This window comes from Petaurus breviceps, unplaced genomic scaffold, assembly GCF_028583685.1.
Source record: "Petaurus breviceps papuanus isolate PSGF00001 unplaced genomic scaffold, PetGlider_PUasm1.0 177, whole genome shotgun sequence".
NCBI lineage: Eukaryota > Metazoa > Chordata > Mammalia > Diprotodontia > Petauridae > Petaurus > Petaurus breviceps.
The window spans coordinates 2,487,302-2,511,791 of record NW_027185776.1 but is presented as its reverse complement, the minus strand read 5'-3'; the positions used below and the strand labels follow the sequence as shown (position 1 = coordinate 2,511,791).

General features: G+C 33.1%; 1 protein-coding gene across 2 annotated transcripts in view; it reads left to right on the top strand.

The window, feature by feature from the left end:
• The window catches only part of RPS6KA5 (ribosomal protein S6 kinase A5), a 261,593-nt gene that overhangs the window by 161,846 nt on the left and 75,257 nt on the right, over positions 1–24,490 (top strand). The window contains exons 7-12 of one of the 2 annotated variants that reach the window (XM_069085996.1): positions 8,938–9,041; positions 16,570–16,720; positions 20,297–20,458; positions 21,874–21,999; positions 22,374–22,507; positions 23,624–23,717. In XM_069085996.1, the coding sequence (XP_068942097.1) occupies positions 8,938–9,041; positions 16,570–16,720; positions 20,297–20,458; positions 21,874–21,999; positions 22,374–22,507; positions 23,624–23,717 (771 nt within the window). The remainder of the gene's footprint in view (positions 1–8,937; positions 9,042–16,569; positions 16,721–20,296; positions 20,459–21,873; positions 22,000–22,373; positions 22,508–23,623; positions 23,718–24,490) is intronic. The other variant, XM_069085998.1, reaches the window with a different exon arrangement.

Genomic DNA, 24,490 nt, shown 5'->3' with positions numbered 1-24,490 from the left:
ATAATGACTCTCAAATCTACCTATCCTCTCCTAATTTCTACTGACCTATAATCTGGCATCTCCAGCTACCTTTCAGACATCTCAAAATTATTTATGCTCAGTAAACATCTTAAATTAAACATGTCCAAATGGAACTCACTGTCTTTCCCCAAAGATTACCTTCTCCTCCTTCCTTCCTTACTACTTTGCAGGGCTTCTTAAGCTTTTCCCACTCGTTACCCCTTTAGCACTTCTTAAACTTTGTCCTAGTCCCCCAGGCTTTCATCCCAGCAGTTGTTCTGGACTCATCATCTCTCACCCCCCATATCCAAGCTGTTTCTAAGGCCTGTCAGTTTCACTTTTGCAACATCTCTCAATTATGCCCTGTTTTCTCCTTTAGAGACAACTCTACTGCATGCCCTCATCACCTCACACCCAGACCACTACAGTAACCTGCTAGTGGGTCTAGCTGCCCCAACCTTCTCTCCACTCTAGTTCATTCTCCATTCCGCAACCAAAGTGATTTTTCTAAAGCTCGGTCCAATCATGTCACCTTCCCTTCTTTCCTTACATACTCAGTAAATTCTAGTAATTCTCTTTTGCCACAAGGATCAGATACAAAATGCTTTTTGGCCTTCAGAGCCCTTCATAACCCTGCCCCCTTCTACTTTTCCATTTTTCTTACACTTTACTCACTGATACATATTCTTCAATCTAGTGATACTGGCCTCCTAGTCAATCCATGAACAAAACATTTCTTCTCTAGGCACTGGGCATTTTCTCTGGCTGTTGCACCTTCCTCCTTCAACTCCACTTAGTGACTTCTCTGACTTCCTTTAAGTTACAACTAAAATCTCATCTTTTACAAGGAGCCTTGTCCAACCCCACTTAATTCTAGTGCCTTCCTTCTGTTCATCATTTCCTTTTTATCCTATATATAGTTTGCTTTGTGTATATTTGTTTGCTTGTTGTCTCCCCGTTAAATTATAAACTCCTTAAGGGCAGGGACTATCTTGTACCTCTTTTTGTAACCTCTGCATTTAGTACATTGTCTGGCACATAGTAGATATTAGTTAATCTTTATTGATTGATTGAAGCATTCAAGAAAATTATAAAAAGTGAAATTAACAACCTGGTTAAAGAGGTACAAAACAATACTAAAGAAAATATCTCCTTGAATTATGGGCATTTCTGATTTTACTCTCCTTTTTTTATTAGTTAATTTTTGCTATATGAACGGTCACTAATAAAAATTAAGGGGGTGGCTAGGTGGCACAGTGAATAGATAGTGGCCCTGGAGTCAGGAGGACCTGAGTTCAAATTCGGACTCAAACACTTAACACACACAAAAAAAACTAGCCATGTGACCTTGGGCATGTCACTTAACCCCAACTGTCCTCCAAAAATCAAAAAAAAAAAATTAAGAAGGCAAGCAGTGATATTTTCCCCATTCCTGGTTTCTTCCTCTGCTTTTGTTTTGTGTGTAAGACAAAGTAACCCATTTGGCTATCGGCTTGATAATTTTGATAATCTTTGTGAGTGAAAAATTAAATATAAAAAATCTTCCAGGTTTTTTTAATGATTCTCCTAGAAATCTAATCCTTTTTTTTTCTTTCTCCCACCATCTTGCACTAAATCAGTATTATCATGGAAGCTTCCTGAGATGAACATGTATAGCAAAATCTCTCTTTTTTTAAAACAAGTCTTAATTTGGCAAATTCATTTTTCTCCTTATTGCTTTTCCTCCTATAATCATTCTTTTTTTTTTTTTAAAGCAGTCAGGGTTAAGTAACTTGCTCAAGGTTACACGGCCAGTTATTTCTGGGTGTGGTGCTAAGTATCTGAGCCTGGATTTGATCCCCAGGTCATCCCGACACTGGAGCCGGTGCTCTTACTCGCTGAGCCACCTGGCTGCCCCTACCCTATAATCATTCTTGGCAGGCAAAAAATTATAATATCCTTTTCCTCTACAACAAAAAATAAATAAATAAACAAGTAATTAACACATATAATATCATAGGCCTAACTCTAATTCTGTTCTAGGACCTTTTTTTAAAAAAAATAGTCTCTTATCTTTCCATATCATTATAATTCCTGTGTATCCCATGTAACCCTTAAAATGATGATGCCTTGTTAGGTTAAGATTCCTATTTCCAGTCATCATAGTCTTGCTCTAAACCTTCTTGTAAAGCATCTTTCTTCCCCATAAATTGCCTTGGGTTAGCCTGACCCTAATGATCACATTTCACATCTAAAAGAAAAATATAAGAAGGCCATTGTGGAGGTATCTCTTCTCCAGAGGAACTGTTTGGACAGATAGAAATTCTCTAAAAAACTGATTTTTTAATCTGCTAATTGCTTTAGTTGGAAGTTTTTTTAGAAAATATAGCTGATTTTCCCAATAAGCAATCAATAATTGTAATAATAATTCAAATTTACATAATACCTTAAGGATAGTATTTTTACAAAACCCTGCCCTAGTGCCTCATCACTGCTTAGAGGTGCCCCTGGATACTTGGTTATTCCAGTACAGCATAATAAACTTTGTAGATTTCTTCATACTAGAATGGCTTTGAGTACAATCTCAGCAGCAAATTATACCTGTTCTCTGAGAAGCATCCTAACTACAGAAAAGCTCATCACCAGTAAAATGGCTACTTAGTGATGAATCCTTTAACCATGGCAATTCATGAAAACAAAGAAAATAAAAAATGACCCCCACTCTTTTCCATACTCCTTCTGTGCATCTGTGATGGCAGAAGTAGAATGACTGAAAAGGGGACAAAAAATACAAGGAATCAGCATTTTTAAGATTGCTTCAGAAATTAATTTAGCTGTTGACAATTTAAATGTGAAATCCTTGTCCAAGGACCAACAAATGGAAATACTACTAAAGGAACTTAGTTCTGTCAGTTTTAACAGCCTCGCTGTATATGAAACTAGAAGGCACAAGAAGTTGCACTCATATGGAAGAGTAAACACAAGTTCTCTTTGGAGAATCACAGAGAAAAGTTATTACTTAATTTTATCATGTATCTAAGGAAAAGAAACATCATTTCATGGGACATTTTGTTACCTCTACAAGATCAGCTTGAAAATAATTGTAACATATGTCAAAAATCTGTTGTAAAGAATGACGACAAAAAATTCTGTGATATTGGAGTCAGGAGGACCTGAGTTCAAATCCAGCATCAGACACTTAACACAAAAACTAGCCTTGTGACCTTGGACAAATCATTTAACCCCAATTGCCCTCCAAAAAAAACCAAAAAAAAATCTGTGATACATTTCATAATCCTCTTCAAATTAAATCACAATATTTTAAAATATCTGATGATTTTAACACAAAGATGAGTGTAAGGGAAAGTCAACAAAAATATTTTAGAAAAGATGGTTCAGGAATAAGATAGAAAAGGGTGTCAAAGGTTTGTAGACATGGAAGCCTCCTGTCATCTGAGAGATGACTCTTTTCTTCAAAAAGTGAATTGGCAAATACAAAAATAGTGAATATCAAATAAGATCATAAAAATGAAGCTGATTCTGTTATGACAGGAAATAACTGCTTAAGATAATGACTATGGGTTATTACCAAATAAGCTTTCCATATATAGTTGTACCATTGATTAGTTGTAGTGAAGATAAAAATCCACATAAAGCTAGAAGAAAAATTAAAATGCAAAGATAGGATGAATAATTGAGGCAACTCCAGCCTAATCTCTTTAAACAGATTTTTGAAGCAGACAATTGGAAAATGACTAAAAGAATAAACATTGACATAGACTAAGAAAATTTAGCTCATGTAAATTAATTGCCACAAGGAAGAGACCAAAAGAATCTAGAAACCACCTCCATCAAAAAACAAACAAACAAACCCTTGAGCACCTTGCCTAGTGAAGAGAAATAACAGCCAAGGCTTTAAACTGAGTTCACAGCATGAAATCACTTGTAATATCTTATATTAGAAAATAGTGCATGATCATCATTTTATAAGCAAGGTCACTTCATAAAACTAAAAAAAAAAAACAAAAGTAAAAATAAATTTTAAATGTTTGGGAAGAGGCCCACCTAATCAAAATTAGCTAAGGGAAATATAAGAAAGTGAAAGGAGGCTGAGAATAGAACAAGAAATGGAAAAGAGCAAACATTTTTGTTCATCATCTTTCCACCATCAGTGATAATGGAGCTATCACATCTGGATTATAACAGTCCCAATACCCTTAGAAAACAAAGAAGTGCCACTAAAGAAAATTAATCAAATCTGTATCCAGAGGAAGTGTGTGCTAAAATCACAAGCAATTTAAGGGTAATTGAGAGGTTGTTAAACGATCTTAAAAAGAGGAGGTCACCAAAAGCATGAGAAAAACATATTGTTGCCAGAAAATAGAGATAAGAGAATATTTATATCTTCTGGCCTCTATGCCTACTTTTCCTTCTTGACAAAAATTTTTTATGTGAGTTAATTTATACTTGTTTCTAGGGTACCCTTAATGAAGGTATTTTAATAAAATATTAATATTATATATAAAACAAATTAATAAATATATTTATCAATTTTGACAGATATACAAAATTAAAATAAAAACATGATTACAATCATATGTAATATATATTATACATTAATATTACATGTCATAATAATGAAAGGGAAGTTTTTCTTAAACTACTGTCTTTAGCAGATCATGTCTTAATATAGTCACAGTTTCCCAAAGGTGACACAGAATACAAGATCTTGCTTTTCTTATTGTTTTTGACTATAAAAAAGAATTTTGTTCAGTGGTACAGAACACCACCGTAGAAGGCAGGGAAGCCTTGTTGGATGCGATCCTTTTGTCAGTATCTAGGAAAGCATAAAACAAGGAGATAGATGTTCACCAAAGGTGTTTTCCACTGTCATGGAGGATATCCAGCTCTTGAGTCCAAATGGAAAAGAAATTCCCCATAGTTGATATAATCTTCCAAATGCTCCCATTTGCAGGTAATATTGAATGGTGATTGCATTTAGTCCTGGAGCATTTCAGAGTCTCCTAAATGAGATTAACTTTCACTCAAGTTTGACCTATCAATAAAGGAAAAATATGTGGAAAGCTACAATGCCTGTTTTCAAAATTGTGATAATGATAGAAGGTTAAATGGACAGTTCACAAGTCAGACAACAAACTGGGCCCAAAATCTAAAAAAAAACAAGGAGAGTGGGATGGATTGCCTTTGGGAAAGTATGCAGTTCTTCTAATGACCCCAAACTTATTCATGAATCAAAGACCCATCTTTTTTTTAATCTCAATAGTATTTTTTTCAATTATATGTAAAGATAGTTTTCAAGATTCATTTTTGTAAAATTTTGATTTCCAAATTTTTTTCCCTCCCCCCCAAGACAGCATCCAATCTGATATAGGTTAACATGTACAATCATATTAAATCGATTTCCACATTAGTTATATTGTGAAAGAAGAATCAGAACAAAAGGGAAAAAACATGCAAAGAAAGTGATAATAGTATGATTTGATCTGCATTCAGATTTTATAGTTCTTTCTTTGAATGTGGATAACATTTTCCATCCTGAGTCATTTGGAATTGTCATGGATCATTGTATTTCTGAGAAGACTAATTCAAGTCTATCATAGTTCATCATCATACAGTGTTGCTGTTACTGTGTACAATGTTCTCCTGGTTCTGCTCACTTCACTGAGCATAAGTTCATGTAAGTCTTTCCAGGTTTTTCTGGAATCCACCTGCTCATCATTTCTTATAGAACAATAGCATTCCATTACATTATATAACACAACTTGGTCACCCATTCCCCAATTGATGGGCATCCCCTCAATTTCTAGTTCCTGGCCACCATGAAAAAAAGCTACTATAAATATTTTTGTGTGGGTCCTTTTCCCTCTTTTTTGATCTCTTTGGAATACAGACACAGTAGTGCTGTTGCTGGATCAAAGGGTATACATAGTTTTATAGCCCTTTGGGCATAGTTCCAAATTGTTTTCTAGAATGGTTGTATCAGTTCACAAAAGGCCTGTCTTTTTAACAACAATATGATTACCCTAAGGGCAATGAAGAGACTCATGAGCAGGCTGCAGCACATTGCAAATAAAGATTTGTGCAACTGAAGTGGTATCAATCAGAGGTGTCAAACATAAGATCAAAGGCTGCATTGTGTCCCATAATATCTCACTATTCAGTAGTGAGTAGTGAACCAAAGTGGAAAATATTTAACAAAATTAACAAAAAAATATAATAGAATATAGGCAAGGTTAATATGAAATTTTCTAAGTTGATATGCAGCCCTACAAGAATGCTTAGGTAGTTTTAGTGGCACCATTTCTATATGAGTTTGACACCACTGATGTAAAGATTATCATCAGAAATGTATCATTGAAGCTATAAGAAATGAGGAGCAGAGAGACTTCATAATAACCTGGAAAAACTTCTATGAACTGATGCTGAGTGAGGGGAGAAGAACCAGGAGAACATTGTACATAATTACAGATGTATTGTATCTGTGATGACTAACTTTGGTAGACTTGACTCTTCTCAGCAATGCAAGGTTCTAGGACCACTCCAAAAGACTCGTGATGGAGAAGGCTGTCCACATCCAGAGAAAGAATTATGGAGTCTGAATGCAGATTGAAGCAAACTATTTGATCTCTCTCTTTTTTGTTTTGTTTCTTCTTTCTCATACTTCATTCCATTGGTTATCATTCTTCTTTACAACTTGACTATTGTGAAAATATGTTTAATGTGAAGGTATATGTAGAACCTATATTGAATTACATGCCAACTTGGGGAGGGGGGAGAAGGAGGGTGATAAAATTTGGAACTCAAAAACTTGTGGAACTGAATGTTGTAAACTAACAATAAATTTTAAAAGGAAAAAAAATGTATCATTGGAAGTAACGTGAGCCAGAGTGGGGGGTAACTAATACCCACATGCATCTTTGGTAACCAGGCAATGTTAAGAGGACTAAAGAAAGCCATCTCCATCCTCCCCAGCATTTTTAGTAGAGAATTTAAAGAACAATAAAGACAAAAATCACACTGGAAGAGAAGGCATTAAATGTATTGCTGTTGGTATTATTACAGGTACTATCTACATTGATGAAATTATTGATCCTTCAAATTATTAAAGTTAAAATTCACAATCCTATGAATTATAAATATTATTATCCCTATTTATTTAGATGAGGAAAACAGGTATTTACCTATGATCACACAACTAAAGTAGCTATAGTTTATTAGGTATCTGAGGCAAAACTTTTACCCAGGCTTCCTCTTTCCAACTCCAGTACTCTTTACCTCATGTTGCAGTAAAAGCCTATAATTTTAGAAATTGCTGAATTAATTTGGCTATTTTCTGTGCCTTAACTTTTATACAAAAATTGAAAACTTGAATTCTATACAACTTTATGAGCTGTTAAAAATCTCAAAAATCGGGGCGGCCAGGTGGCTCAGTGAGTAAGAGCACCAGCTCCAGTGTTGGGATGACCTGGATCAAATCTGGGCTCAGATACTCAGCACCACACCCAGAAATAACTGGCCGTGTAACCTTGAGCAAGTTATTTAACCCCGATTGCTTATTAAAAAAAAAAAAATCTCAAAAATCACTACTCAGGAACTAAAAGAGCAATGTAGCTAAAGAAAATTGTGTATTCCAACCTCTTGTGTTTCTATTTATCTAGTCCAATTCCTTCCTTTTTTAAATGAGGAAGCTAAGGACCGAATTAGTGAAGTGATGGTTTATTCCCTCCTAATAGTTTTGTTTTATTTGTTTTTCTCATTCAACAAACATTTCTTGAGTACCTGTCATGGTTTTATGAAAGGTATTTTTACTTACTTGCAGTTATTTTTTCATTGCCAAAATTTCTAGATTTTGAATTCAATTTCTTATAAACACATTTATTCCTTTGCATGTGATACTGTTGTAAGCCTTAAAGTTCTTACATTTTTTTATGTTTATTTTGGTACATCAGGAATAATTCAAGTATGCTTTTTTTTAAAGGTTAGAATTCAATTTAAAATCTCATATTGGCTTGAGCTTTGTCTTCTAGAGTCAAGTCTTAAGTAATCTGATTTTTCAAGAGGAATAATTTTCATTATAAGTAACATTTTAAAAAGAAACATGTACTTTTCCATGTTCTCAATCATATAACAACATTTATAAATTTAGTCTGAATATAGGCCATCCCTAAGTATAAACCAAACCCCTAAAATTATGTCTCTCTGAAAGGAAAACAGTATATAGGCTGAAAATTAACACCAATTATCAACCTTAGTCTAGTGTTTGTACACACTAGATGAAGAGGAAAGGTGCAGCACATATTCAGACCAGTCAGATGTATCTCAAATCTAAATTTATGATTCTCCCCTGTAAAGATTACAAAATATATTTAAGACACTTTTTACAAGAAAAACTGATTTAGGAAGTTTCAGAATCAATTGATTATCAATTTATTAAGCAATTACTATGTTCCAAGCTCAAAAACCCTGGGAATGATAACAATATTCCTCAACATGACTTTTCCCCCACTTTTGTTGATCTAGTCAAGAGACTTCATTTTGAGGGAGTATTTTGTGTTTGAATTTAGGGACATGCTGACAAATGTAACTTTTATGTTATTATGTCACTAGTTTATTCACTACTATAAATTCTTCAAAGTCATGAGTTCCAGAATTATCTAGGGAGAGCAAATGAAGCTATTTATTATATTGTTATTTTTACTATTGCCTAATAAACTACCTTGGTGTTAGTTCTCTAATTTTTTTATGTTGATAATTTAATCTTCCTTAATTTTTGCATGTGCATATAAATGCACACACATATGTACATATAGAAATAGTACAAAACTTTGTGTTAAAATATTTGCTAAAATTATTGAATTTTTGTTATAGAAATAATTATTTCCTTTTTAATCTTATTTGTTAATAATTCTGTAAAATATAATGATTATTGTTTTATAGGCAGTTGACTGGTGGAGTTTAGGTGTTCTTATGTATGAGTTATTAACTGGAGCATCTCCGTTTACTGTTGATGGAGAAAAAAATTCCCAAGCTGAAATATCTAGGTAAGTATAAAATAAATGTGTTGGTTTTTCATTAAAGCTGATTAAAGTGCCACAGGAAGCAGATTAAAACATAAATCTTATTTCAGGTTTGTTGGAAAAGCTTATTTGGAGAATTTCCATGTAGTTAGAACCATTCATTGTATTTAGAAAGAAATATGCTAGCGATTTTGATTTACAAAGACAGAATTGATTTACAAAGAGTGAACAAAAACAAATAATATAAAAATCTAAGTTTAAATCTGAGATAAAATTTACATGGTTGTTCACTATCTAAAGAGCTTTATTATTAATTGTGCTAAAATAGATTTTAAGGTTCTTCAATACAGGAAGTAAGTAACCAGTTTTGCTTAGTTTTCCTTCATTATTTGCTGCCTACATTCAAGTATTATATTAGTATGGTCAAGGATACAATTTGGTTTAATACTGAAATATAGCTATGTGCAGTAGAAATATAAAATTAAAGGTTTTATTTTTCTATTCAAAGAGTCCCAAAGTTAAGTTTGAAATCTCAGGGAATTGTAGAGAATTTTGTGGCATACCAAAAGTATTTTTGTGGTCAAAGATATTTAATATTCAGAGAATTGTTCTTGTTTTAAATGGGAAAAAAAGATCTAGCATTTCTAAAAGTGATATAATATAGAAGAAAGTTTTCCACATGAGGCCAGTGAAGTTGTACCTAAAGAACCACTCATAATCCTACATATATCTTAGGCCTTGTGTTCCCAACACCTTTGAGACAAATACAAGTGGTAATGGTTACCACATTGTGGGCCTGCCTACCCAGCCCATGCCATATGAACATATTTTGTCGATCTATGATTGACCAGCAGAATATAACCCTTTGCTCTTTTAGCATTTATCTTTTTATCATATTTCTTTTGTGCTTCAAAAATCAAAGCTATTTACATATGTCTTTTGAGCAACCAAAGGTAGTAAGGTTTGAAAAAAACTGCATTGTAAAGGATTTCCTTTCTCATTTTTTAAAAAGTGTGGATATGACCTCATTTTTATATCAGCATGATGCTAGAAATCACAAGTCTTAAGTCTTAATTACAGAATTAGCACTAACTCACATAAGTGACTATATTACTATTTTAAATCGAAGTTTTCTCATTAAAAGTGATGCTATTTATGTTCATTAAATTATGTGAGTGGGTAGCTAGGTGGCATAGTGGATAGAGCACCAACCTGGAGTCAGGAGGACCTGAGTTTAAATACAGCCTCAAATACCTGACACTTATTAACTATGTGACCCTGGGCAAGTCACTTAACCCCTTGCCTCACCCCCCCAAAAAAATTATATAAGAAGACAAGATAAAGATTTATTTAAATTTAACATGTTATTTTTAAGTTATGGAAACATAGCATAAACATTTGTTAGATGTAGACCTTGAAGACAGGTCTTGGCGACTCCAAACAAATTTCCTTCGCTTCTAGAAAGAGCTTCTAGAAGCTCACAAAATTATATATACAATTTACATGTATGTGTTAAATATTTTTATAAATATCTTTAATCACTGAAATAGAACAAATTTATATCAAGAATTTCTATTTAAAGATAGATACAGGGGCGGCTAGGTGGCACAATGAGTGGCCCTGGCATCAGGAGGACCTGAGTTCAAATCCGACCTCAGACACTTAACACAAAACTAGCCATGTGACCTTGGGCAAGTCACTTAACTCCAATTGCTCTCCAAAAAGCAAATAAAAATAAAATAAAGTTTATCAAAGCTAACCAACATTACTACTGAGTCTGATAGCAAATGCAGTGTTTCACACTCAATGTTTCAACCAATATAAGGGAAGATAAATAGAATTTTCCTACCTCTTCTGAATCATTTGGTCATTGTAACTGTACAGCATTCAGTTTCTTTTTGTCTGTTTTAAATTCCCTTTTACATTATTAAAGTCATTGTGTATGTTTATTTCTCAATTCTGCATATTTCACTTTTCATCAGTTCATGTTTGTCCATACTTCTTTGAATTCTTTATATTCAGCATTCTTTGTATCAACCTGAAATTTCATTGGTAATGGGAATTTCCAGCCAAGAAGCTCCCTCTCCTCAATACAAATTGGTACCAGCCCTACAATTTATAGTCTATTAAGAGTTGCATTGTTTCTTCATGTACAATTTGTTTAGGTAGTCCTTTGTTTCCATTTTCTTACTACCACCAAAAGTACTGCTCTTTCAATCAATTAGTCACCAAGTATTTATTATGCACCTACTATGTGTCAGGCACTATGTTCAGCCTTGGGGATATAAGCACAAATAACAAAACAGTCCCTACTCACAATGAGCTTATATTCTAATTCACTAACTCACACTTTCTAATTAATAGTTCTTACTGTGAAAAAATACGACTATAAAAATAGAGCAGGACTAGCTGTCTTTTTATTTTTCAGTTTGATCTTATTGTCAAGATGATTTCTTGCTAGTAGTTATTTGAAAAACAATTACAAATTATTTTCAACTTATAAAACATTTTAAAGAGCTCTTTATTCTCAGAAATTTTTATCCAAAATGGTTTTATTTTCTAATTTCCTTTTTTTTATGTTTTGTCTTCAGATACTGAGAAAACTTTATTGGTTTGATACATTCATTTGACAAAATATTGTTAAAAACTACAAATTGAAATTTTGATTTTGAAAATTTGATTACTTTGAACAAGGTCAATCACTGAACTCCATTTTAAAAATAAATTAGCATTATGCTTATGAAAGTTCAGGGGAAATGGGTAATTATGGTTTGAAGTAGTTACACATATGTCCTGAAAAGCAAAAATATATGATTTAAACAAAATAGATTGATTGACATTGTCAGAGAAAGCATTATCTTATCAATTTATTCCATGCTTCTATATCACTTCTACATATTCTTTTTTGTTATAATCTACTGGCTTCCAATTTAATCTCACTTTTTTCTACAGAAGTCTTTGTACTTCCATACTCCTAGAAAAAAATGATCTGTTTTTGTTGCCTCCACTTGCCACACTTCTTTTCCCCTTGGAATCTGATTTCCAGCACCACCACCAATCTACTTTAACTGTTCTTTCAGGTTATCAGTAATCTCATCAGCTAAATTCTTTCACATTTCCTCATCTTAATCCTCAGCCTTATTACAGTTTTTTTTGACAGTCTCTCCCTCTTCCAAGATATTCTATCCCATCTCTAGCAGTATGCCCCCTGCCATCCCAGCTCTGTCACTTATTTTCTTTTTTTTTTAATTTAATTTAATTTTTTTTTAGTTTACATCATTCATTTCCACAATATTTTGAGTTACAAATTTTCTCCCCATTTTCCCCTACCCATCACCCCAAAACAGTGATCCCACTGAATATCCTCTCCCTCAGTCTTCTCTCTCTCCTATGTCTTCCCTCATACCCCCTCCAACTTTCCAGTAGGGCATGGTGGATCTCTATGCCCCAGTGCCTGTATATCTTATTTCCCAGTTACATGTAAAATAATAATACTAGTAATAATAATAATAATAATATATTTTAAACCTTTGAATTCCAGATTCCTTCCCTACCTTCCTCGTCACCCATCCTTATAGGAAAGATAAGCAATTCAACATAGGCTGTACATGTGTAGCCATGCAAAACATTTCCATAGTGGATATATTGTGAAAGACTGACTATATTTCCCTCCCTCCTATCCCATCTCCCACTTGTTCTATTTTCTAAATTTGATCCTGTCCCTTTTCAAAAGTGGGTGCTTCCAGCTTCCCTCCCCCCCCCAGGCTGCCCTCCCTTCCATCATATTCCTTTCATCCCCTTCCCCCCATCTCCTTTAGGGTGAGATACCATATTTAGTGAGTATGTGATTCCCTCCCTAAGCCAAATTCATTGAGAATAGGGTTGACTCATTCCTTTTTGCCTTCCTGTTCTTCCCCTCCATTGTAACAGTTTTCCCTTGCCTCTTCTATATGAAATAATTTACCCCATTCTATCTCTCCCCATCTCCTCTCACTATATTCTTCTCTCACCTCTTAATTTCACCTTTTAAGTATCATCTCTTCCTATTCAACTGGTCTTGTACCATTTACATACTGTCTATGTATACCTGTACACATGTATATACATTCTCACATATGCATTCATATGCCCATATGCCCTACAGTATAGACATATACATGTATGTATACATATATATATACACATTTCTATTCCCTTCAACTATTCTCATACTGAGAAAAGTTTCATAAGTTACAATTATCATTTTTCCGTGTATGAATGTAAGTAGTTCAACTCTGATAAGTTCCTTATGATTTCTTTTCCCTGTTTACCTTTTCATGGTTCTCTTGCTTCTTGTAATTAATTAAATGTCAGATTTTCTATTCAACTCTCTTCCATTCATGCTTTGGTTCAGACTCTAACCGCTTAACTGAACTATTATACCAGCATCTTATTTGATCTGCCTACTTCTAGTTTCTCCTCTTTCTAATTCATTCTCATATAGCTGTCAAATTAATCTTCCCAAAGCAAAAATCCGATCATGTCATTGCCCTACTCAAAAATTTTCAAGGGCTCTCCATTGCTTCTAGAACAAAATATAAACTCTTCATCTTGGCATTTAAAACCACCCACAATGTTTCCAATTTACCTTTATATTATGTCGTATTACATCCTTTCACACATTCTGTCTTCCAGGCTAACTGAATTACTAGCTGTTTCTTAACTTGACTTTCCATCTTCCCCTTCTTTCCATTTGTCCAGGACTAGAATATATTACCTCCATGTTTGCCCTTTATCCTCCTTCAAGGCTCTGCTCAGTCGCCACCTCCTTTGTTAAATAAATTCCAGGAAAGAGTTGCTGACACTAGCTCCTGTCAGCTAGTTAGAAAGACTCTGCAGGTTAACAGTGACAGAATTGCAGGTGCATGCTTGGTCTGAGTTCCTTGCCTTGATTGTGCTCATCTGCAGACCTCAGCCCAGAGTTATGGGCTTCTGGAGCTAAATTCATATCCCCAATCCAGGATTAGTCAATTGTATGTGTCAAATACCAGTCAGTCTGCAAGTACTTGTTGAATACCTATTATTGTTCCAGGTACTGTGCTAGGAGATAGGGATAAAAATACAAAGAATTAATCATCCCTACTCACAATGAGTTTACATTCTAATGGTGAAGAAATAAGTACAAATAAAAATATATATTATGTATATAATATATAATAAAAATATAAATAACAAGTTGAAAATTCAAATATATACAAAGGCATTAAATACAAGGGAGTTTGAGAGGTTTGCAGTCTGGGAAAATAACTTACTGGGGTTTCTTCTTGAATTTCTTCATCATTATTTGGTCTAATGCTCTTCCTCAGTCTTTACTGGAGTAGTTGTGAGAAAGGATGAAGATCTACTGATTTTTTTTGTATTTTCCCATCTTTGCTGATCTTCTCTATGTCCTAAGATTTTGTCTTCATTCTAAAAAAACATGACTCAAAATGGAATTTTCTTCTTTCTTCATTTCTTCAAATGAATAGCACTGCTGAAATATCTGATCAAAATTTGAAATGCCATTGCTGTTCCCTTAATAACTTACTGCTTTTTTGAAGCAAGGAGAGTTTTGTTTCGCTGTGTGACTACTTAGAAGTAGTTAATTGTGGCATTAAAATAGGATAACTATATGATATGATTTAATCCTCTAACAGACATTAAGAATTTTTCACCCATTTAGGGGAATTTTTTCACCTAACCAAAGAGACTAAATAACCTGTTATTTGCTTTGTGTGCTAATTTTATGCCTTATTTATTATACCTTGGAGTTTTAAATAGTCCTTCCTACTCTCTCTCTCTCTCTTTTTTGTCTTTTTGGAGCGGGGAAGGCAGGGCAATAGGGGTTAAATGACTTGCCCAAGGTCACATAGCTAGTAAGTGTTAAGTGTCTAGGGCTGGATTTAAACTCACATCCTTCTGACTCCAGGGCCAGTGCTCTATTCACTGTGCAACTTAGCTTCCCCTCCCACTCTCTTTTCATATGTAATTTCATAGCCTTTATATTGTTTTAATATGAACCTGTGATTTCTTCAATTTGGAACTCTTCTGTTTATAAATTCCCTCTACATTCTATGATTTGTAATCTTAAAGAATTGTTTGGTCTTGAAAAGTTTAGTGACTTGCCTATATACAGTTGGTGTTAGAGTTGGGACTCAAATCCAAGAATATCAAATTCTAAGATAGACCTTCTTTATATTATTCCATATTCCTTTTTTATCTTTAAAGTTATTTATAATAATGAATTTTTATTATATTTGTTAGTTCATGAACCATATAGAAAAATATTTTATGACCCTTAATTCTATAGAAGGGGCAGAGCCTATATGTGTGTGTATGTAAAAAATATATTTATTTATTTATATGTGTACACACACACAGAACCTATGTTGCCTCTTAAAAGAAGAGGGGATGTCATGTGTGAAGAATAAAAGAAGCCTGAGTCTGAGTGGATCCAGAGTACTGGAGGAGGAATAATATCCAATGAAGCTGGACAAATAAGTTGAGATCAGACTTCATAGAGGTGTGAAAGTTAAGCAGATGATATATAATGTGTGTGTATGTGTGAAATATAGACTTTGCCTCTTTTATGACATTAAGAACCATAAAATATTTTCTCTATGAAAAGCTTTAATGATTCTTTTCTAGTATCAGAAGAGTTGTACCTGAGAATGATTCTAATAGTCTCCTTCTAGTTTACTACCTCCTACATTCCTGCTAATCTTGATATATGGTGGCATACAGGTTAAAAATTTTAATGGAAGATGGGTATGATTTGGTTTTTTTCTATATATTTAAAAATTAAACACTGATTTTAGTTGTGATGTATGCTCTGATATTTTTAAATTGAAAAGAATTTTAAATTTGGGCAAGTCAATTCTGTCCCTTACGTTACTCTATATTTTAATCCAATAAATGTTTGTTGTTAAGAAATGAGTGAATGGTAAGGAAATGGAGATAACCAGCAAGGGCACCTCTAAAACTTTTAAGTACAACAGAGGAGAGATTTAACACAGTGTCTTGAGGGGATGACAGCATCAAGGGAAAGTATGAAGGGGTGGCCAGGTGGCTCAGCGAATAAGAGCACTGGCCCCAGTGTCAGGATGACCTGGGGATCGAATCCAGGCTCAGACACTTAGCACCCACCCAGAAACACCTGGCCATGTAACCTTGAGCAAGTTACTTAACCCCAATTGCTTCTTTAAAAAAAGGGGGGGGAAGTATGAGTATTTTTGTTTGCAGTGAATAGAGAAACTTGGGAATAATCATAGATAGCAGGGATGGAATCAATAGAAAGGGAAAGATCAAAATGTATTTAATTCTTCATTGAAGGGTGATGCCTTAATCTTCATTCTTGATTTCCTTCCATTTAAGAAACCCAGTACTTCATGTTTAAACATGTTTCTAAGTAAAATTTATCCAGGTCTAATTCAATTATAAAGTATCTTATGCTAATGTTTGTTTTCTTAAGGAAATATTTAATTTAACCATCTACCATGGATGCTGTATTTTAATAGCAAGTATTTATCTGCAGGAGAATATTAAAAAGTGAACCTCCATATCCCCAAGAAATGAGTGCTTTAGCTAAAGATATAATTCAGCATCTCTTGATGAAGGATCCTAAGAAAAGATTGGGTTGTGGCCCACGAGATGCAGATGAAATCAAAGAGCATCCCTTCTTTCAGGTGAAATTAAATCAGTTAATATTTATTTTGTCTCCTGTGTGTATAATACTATGCTTTATAAAATGATTGTCCACAATCCTTTCCCTGAGTTATTTTTATTGTTATTTTCTTTTAAGGACACTACTATCTTTATATTATGTAAAAGTATGATGCTAATAGACTACATTGGTTGAATTGGTTGAATCCAGAAATTCACTACTGTTTATACATTCTAAATGGAAAAGGGTTTTGTATTTTATGTCACTTTTATTTTATGAGATGTTACTATCACTTTATTAACTTTTATGCAAGTAAATTTTTTATTTTACAAAGCAGTCCAAATATGCTGAGATGTTTTGTGTTTTTCTAGAAAAGATCTCTTAACTAATTTAGAATCTACATATTTCTTGGTGTTTTATCTGTAGTAGTATAGGATTTCTTTTACTTTTGATAGTAATTTTTACCTATAATTTTTTAAGATTAATAACTGTCTTTAGCCACCAGTTTAGTTGTTTATTTGATTGGTATTGTCCAGAAAAATTCCAGAAGATTGTCATGGGGTGAGGGAGGGGAGGATCAGTTGTTGTTATTTTTTTTTAATTCTTTGGATTATGAAATTGACAGGACACATCCATCAAACTTAGTATCCCTCTAAAGATGTAGCATTGCTAGCCTCTGTGCTTTTGGATTTAAAGCAGTAATATCATATTAATGAAGAGACAGCTAGGTGGTGCAGTGGACTGAGTGCTGTACCAAAGTCAGGAAGACACATCTATTCAAATCTGGCCTCAGACACTTACTAGCTATGTGACCATGGACAACTCGCTTAACCATGTTTACTTCAGTTTCCTCATCTATAAAATGAGCTGAATAAGGAAATGGCAAACCACTCCAGTATCTTTGCCAAGAAAATCCCAAATGGGGTCATGAAGAGTCAGACACTACCAAAACACCTGAACAATAACAGTGAAGTAGGACCTAATGATATTTATAATCCAAAGTCACTATTAACTTTTTGGGTTTTTTTCTTCCTAAGAAAAACCTTTGTATATCATTTACCCAGAAGACATTAAAAAAAATCATTGAAACCCAGAAAATTTTGAGTATTAAAAAACCCAATTATCTTTATTTTCCAGCTTCCAGAATAAATGCCCAGACTAAGAGTGAAGATTCTCTATTCAAAAGAAAACATATTCTTTAATTAATTTTGATATACATCACAGACTTAAAGAAATTAAGTACAAGCTTGACATTACTATTAAGATTGCAAAAAGTAAAAATGTGATTCTTAGAATAAACTTTAGATAGCTAATATCAAAATTTTCAAAAGTTATTTTAAGGGCAGCTAAGTTTTAAAGACAAACTTACATTCTATTATGAGTTTCTGAGCACTTTTAAAAATTAAGTGAATTTCTCAAGATATAACTGAGACCTCTGTAATGTCATATACCTAGAAAGATTAGTATTTCACAATACCATCTCTCTTTTCAAAGACAAAATTTAACATTTTGGTTTAAAAATTTACCTCAGTCAGTAAAATTCATAGAATTTCAGAATCGGAAGGTGTCTCAGTAGCCTTCTCTAGTCCATCTCATATCTGAAAAAGGATTGATTCCCTCCTTAACATTCTCAACAATTAGATATCCAGGCTTTGAAGATTTCTAATGAAGAAAGTCTGTCAGTACATCTCCAACTATAATGACATAGATTTAGAGCTAGAAAAAACATCAGAGGCCATCAGACCCCCTCATTTTACAAATGAGAAAACTGAGCTTAAGATAAATGATTTAAGTGACTTGCCCAGCATGACCCAGTCTAATAGCTAGGTGTCTGAGACAGGATTTGAACTCAGGTCTTGACTGCACAGGCAGCTGGATGACTCAGTTGACAGTGCACTGGCCCTAGAGTCAGGAAGACCTGCATTCAAATTCAACCTCTGACACTTACTAGCTTTGTGACCCTGAACAAGGCACTTAATTTCTGTTTGCCTCAGTCCACTGGGAAAAAAAAAACGGCAAACTGCTCCTATATCCTTGCCAAGAAAATCCAGTGGATAGTATTGGTATGCTTTGGTCCATGGAATCACTAAGAGTCAGGCACAATTGAACACCAACAACTTCTTGACTCCAAACACATTCAGTCTTTTTACAGTACTGCCTGGGCTGCCTAAGCAACTCATTCTACTTTAGTGTAAATAATTAAGAAGTTTTTCAAGTGGTTTTTTTTTCCTTTCAATTTCTATGTAACATTTATAACTCTTCCTTCTGGTCCTGAACAGAAAGCTTCTGATCACTCTTTCAGGTAACAGCCCTTAAGTACTTAAAGATACTGATCATGCCTCTTGTATATCTTTTCTTTCCCAGTCTAAACATCCCCATATCCTTCAACTGGTCATGAACTCAAAATCCTTTAATATCCAGATTGCCCTTCTGGATGCTCTCTAAGGCTCCAGGGGATAATTTTGAATGGAAACCATTACTGTGTTAGTGAAAACAGCACTGAACTGGGAGGCTAGATCTACTATGGCCAGTTGACCTGGACAAGTTACTTTCCTCTCTAGATTTTAATATCATAATTTATAGAATTGAAGGGGTTGGACTAGAATCTAGATCTTTAAGGTCATTTCAGATTTGAAAATTCGATGATCACATTTATTCCCACTTCTTCCACAAGAGGGCATAAGGAAAACACTTTGTATTAACTAATTAAATTTAATAGAGCGACATATAGGATTATATAGGTTCATCGGATTTTTAAATTACTTTCCATGCTATTAATTAATATCATATAGTCACTATTGGAAACTAGTCACTGCCTGACACTATATACGCAGAATCATTTAAAAAGAAATTCTGAGATAAACATTTAGGGGAATGTATTGAGACTATGGATTTGTTTGTTTTTTTTACAGATTTTAAAAGACTAATAATTTGTTAAAGTACTAGGAAGGGAAAAAATAAAAAACTTGAATGAGGTTTTATCTGTTATCATATTTTTAATATTTAGAAATTCCTAAAAACCCTCTATAGGAGTATATAATTCTTCCTCCTCCAAATACTACTCTCTTCTCAAACAATCTAAGTCAGATGATTAGAAAACTACAAAAGGTATAGGATCAGAGAATGTGCTTTCAGTTCTGAAAAGGAAAGAGTGGGACACATGTGGATTAAGGATTGAGAGGAAGTGAAAGCTCTGTGCCTATTGGGAATTAAGAATGAAATTAGGGACAAGAGAATAGCAGCTGGTCTTCCTCTTTGGGAAGAATTTTAAATTTTTGTATTTTCACTTTAACTTGCTACCCTTTAAGAAACTTCTGGATGAAAGAATATTTTTTTCCTTTTTTGTTGGTAGTAAACTAGGATATTGCAGTGCCCTCTGGAGGATACCACAATATTCTAAAATATGTGGTACCTTTCGAAAAATAGCATTCTGAATGACAGCTGTGATTTGCATTTCTTTAAGTCACAGAATTAAACTCTTACTTACCTTTAATCTAATTAGTTGAAATTTAGTGATTCTGTTCAAAATAATTTTTATCTTATTGTCTTATTTTGTGAATTACTAATTAATTTTAATTTAAATTTTTTTTTGCTTTAGAAAATAAATTGGGATGATTTAGCTGCCAAAAAAGTGCCAGCACCATTTAAACCAGTAATCCGGGATGAGTTAGATGTCAGTAATTTCGCAGAGGAGTTTACAGAAATGGATCCTACATATTCTCCTGCAGCTCTGCCTCAAAGTTCAGAAAGGCTATTTCAGGTAATCTCAAAAAGCCTATCTCTCTAAATACATTTATATATTCAGTGTACATATATTTTAAAAATAGATTGTTAGTTTTTCCTATTATTACATGGTTTTAAAAGTCTTTTAAGAAAATTTTCTTAAAATGTTTCTTAGCAGTGCAAGGGATATTGTATGGCCACAGCTATCAATTACATTTGCTAGATGTTATAATTTATTAAACAAAAGGTATTTTAAGAATTTATTATTGCTATATGAGACACAGCATGGTGGAGTGAATAGAGAGCCACTTTTGGAGGCAAGAAGACCTGGATTTAAGTCCTACCTCTGTGGCCCTCAGTGACCCGTTTAAGTTCTCTGTGTCCCTAGACGACTCTGTTAGTTGAGGGTAAGGGATTAATCTACATTGGCAGAGACTGTTCTGCCAGTTTTCTAGATGCTGCCTACATTGATAAAATCACAGGTCTAGCCAAAAAAGAAAAAAAGTTTGATATACAAAAGAAATTGATTTATTTGTAGTTATACATGATAGCTTTTATTTCTTGAAACTTTTTATAGAAAATGTGCTGAATTATTTAAATTCTATATAGAATAAAATGTTGATCATTATAGTTGTTGGTTTCATTTCTTATGTTGTTCAATAATTAATCTTAACTATTTTCCACTTGCTAAGCATTTAAAAAAAAATTTTGCAATTTAAAAAGGATCTCTAGTATACTTTGAGATTTCTGACTAATAGGCTTTATTTCTTTAAATCATGTATTACAAATACAAGTACAAATAAATAATAGTATTTAGTAATCTTATCTGGGTTTGAGCATCATTGTTCTTTTTATATATCATTGTATTGGTATACTGTGTTAGGTTTGTGAATTGCATGAAATTTTTATTTTAAATTTAATTGGGCTAAGTAATCCAATAATAGGATCAAGTGTTCACAAATTGTAAACTTTATGATGAAATTGATTTTTCCAATTTAAAATAGTACTTGTTCTAATAATAATTCAGCTTGTTTTTAATTCCCTAACTATATGTTTCTTTGGAATCTAACCACTTTGAAATGTGTGATTTTGTCACCAATGAAAAAGAACTGGTTAGGAATCGTTTTGGTTTTTTTTGAGATGATTTGTCATTTTTTTTTTAGATTTTTCATGATTTGTTTTTTGAGATGATTTGTATTTTTTAAATTTCTTAATTTTAAACTAACTATATCAGAAGGTGGCATATTTTTCTTCTAAAAACATCTGTCTACCTTTTGATTTCTATCAAAAATATATCTTAAACCTTAAATAAAATAATAGCTGCCCATCTTTTAATTGCTTTTTTTCTCTTTCTTCAAAAATTCTAGGGTCCTAGCAGTTACTCTAAATTTATTACTTCCATACTAAAGGATTCAGACTTTTATGTTATTTTTTTTACTTCTCCACCCCCAGGGATATTCTTTTGTTGCTCCCTCTATCTTATTTAAACGCAATGCAGCTGTAATAGATCCTCTTCAGTTTCACATGGGAATTGAACGTCCAGGAGTGACAAATGTTGCCAGGAGCGCAATGATGAAGGTAGATAGATTTTTTTTTAAGCTAACGTATTTGTGGTTTGAACAAATTCTGATATGAATACTTTAACAGTAATATTTGTTTCTTAAGAGGTCTATGATATATTAAAGTATTAATGTGAGAAAAAATATGCCCCAAAGATGTTAGATTTTACCTTTTGTTCTAGAAAACTGTTAAATTCTGGTTTAAGTTTCTAAAAGCAGTTCAACAGGATTATGTAATTTAAATGAATTTTAACAAGGATGAAAGAAATAAAAATCTATTTTAGAACATTGTTTTAGTGAATTTCAAATATAATTATTCTAATATGGTCTCACTTTTAAGTATTCTATATTAATGTTATTTCTTCAAGTTATGCATTGTTGATTTGTTTCTAGGACTCTCCATTTTATCAGCACTATGACCTAGATCTTAAAGACAAACCACTGGGAGAAGGAAGTTTTTCAATTTGTCGAAAATGCTTACATAGGAAAAGCAATCAAGAATATGCAGTCAAAATAATAAGCAAAAGGTTTGAATGTTTTTAAAAATATTTTTGTGCTTTTGTACCCATACCATATAATTGATTTTATAAGTGAAGCTTTAAAAAAAAAAGTCATGGTTCTAAACATTTTTAGGATTATACTTGGAACTTCAGTCCTTTGGTTCATAATAATATACACTTACTTAGTACTTTACATCAAAATTTAACATACATTATTTCATTTCTCACAATAGCCCTGTGAGAACCAGCTTATACACATATTATTATTCTAATTTTACAGACTAGGGAAACTGAGACTCAGAAGATAAGCAACTTAACCAAGGTCATATAGCTCATAAGTAGATGAGTCATAATTTTAGCACATTTCTTATCATTCCTTATCTAGTGTTCTTTCCACTATGACATGCTGTCTCAAAATAATAGTTTACATTAGACATTGTACTTTATAGTAACAAATTTTTTTCACAGGCAGCATGCATCCTTATAATGCATTTTTAATAGAAATGTTCTTTGATTCTGACAGGGATGTTTAACTGAGATAGTTTTATTAAGTGTTACTACTAATCAGATTTGCCTGTTTTTTTTAGATGCTAGTGAATGTATACAGTTACTTTTCCCAAGAAATTAGTCTAGCACTGCCAGAGTGTTTTGATTTGCTTTGCCTGACTGTACTTCCTTTTTACAAGGGAGAGTTCTTTTGGGGAATACAATGGGGAGATAGTTATTGAGGCATGACAACAGTATTTCTAACGTCATTAATAAAACATTTCCAAAATAAAATGATATTAGGTTATTAAGGGTTATTATTATTGGGACTAGCAAAGAGATGTGTTTATTTTGGTACATGATTGTTCTGACTTCTCTAATGTCTCTGTATAATAAAATTACCAAATTTTAGACATAGAGAGTATTGTCATTTGACTTGCTTTTCAAGGGCTCAGACAGTGATTTTCTCCAAAATAAATGAACTGCTTGTCCAAATGAACTATACAAGTCATTGCTTTCACAGAAATTTTGTTCTGCTCCAACACTGATTCTAAGTTCTTTATATATGTTAAATAAAAACAGAATTAAATTTAGGGTAGTATTGGATTGGAAATATGTTTGAATAGATTGGTACAATATGGCTGCTTCATTTTACAGAATGGAAGCCAACACTCAGAAAGAAATAACAGCTTTGAAACTCTGTGAAGGACACCCCAATATAGTGAAGTTGTATGAAGTTTATCATGATCAGGTATTTCACTGTTAAACATAAACATTACCATTTTTTTGCCTACCATTAACTAATTGACAGGATGGTTTGATATAAACATACCATTTATCATAATAGAAGCATATACTAAAATTAGACTACATTAATCTTTTCTCTTATGTACTGTTAGAGACACTCCAAAATCAATTAATATAGGAGGTCCTTTATTTTTCCAGTGTCCCTCATTTTAACTCTCAGAATGTTAAGAAGTCATTTCTTTGATCAGGTAACTAACTTACCTTTAAGCATTTATTTTGTATTTGATCCAAATTACCCTTTGTTTGGTTAGTTCCTTTAGTTCTAAGGAAGCAACTTTAACAAAGGTTACTTCAGATACTAACAGTAATTAATAATACATTCAAATAGTAAATCCTAATGGTGACTTATTTTTAATTTAGAAGAGTACTGTTGGCAAAAATGAAGTCATATAGCTCATTTGGAAATCTTTTTGTGGCTTTTGTGGCCCTTTTGAGTGACACTACAGGTCATGATAGGAAAGAAATTTCACATGCCATTGGAACAACATCGACTCCCCTCCCCAACATCTTTAAATCAGATTCATATACTTGTCCAAGCTAGGTATGTGATTATGTGCAATTACACATAAAATGGAAGAAGACCTTTAATAAACGTTTCATCTTTGTTTCCTACTGCCTATTATAGTGCCTAGCTCGTATAGTAGTAACCCTTGATAAATGTTTATTGAAATGAATCAAATTGCACTCAAAGGAAGGAAGGGCTGATTGTGGTACAAG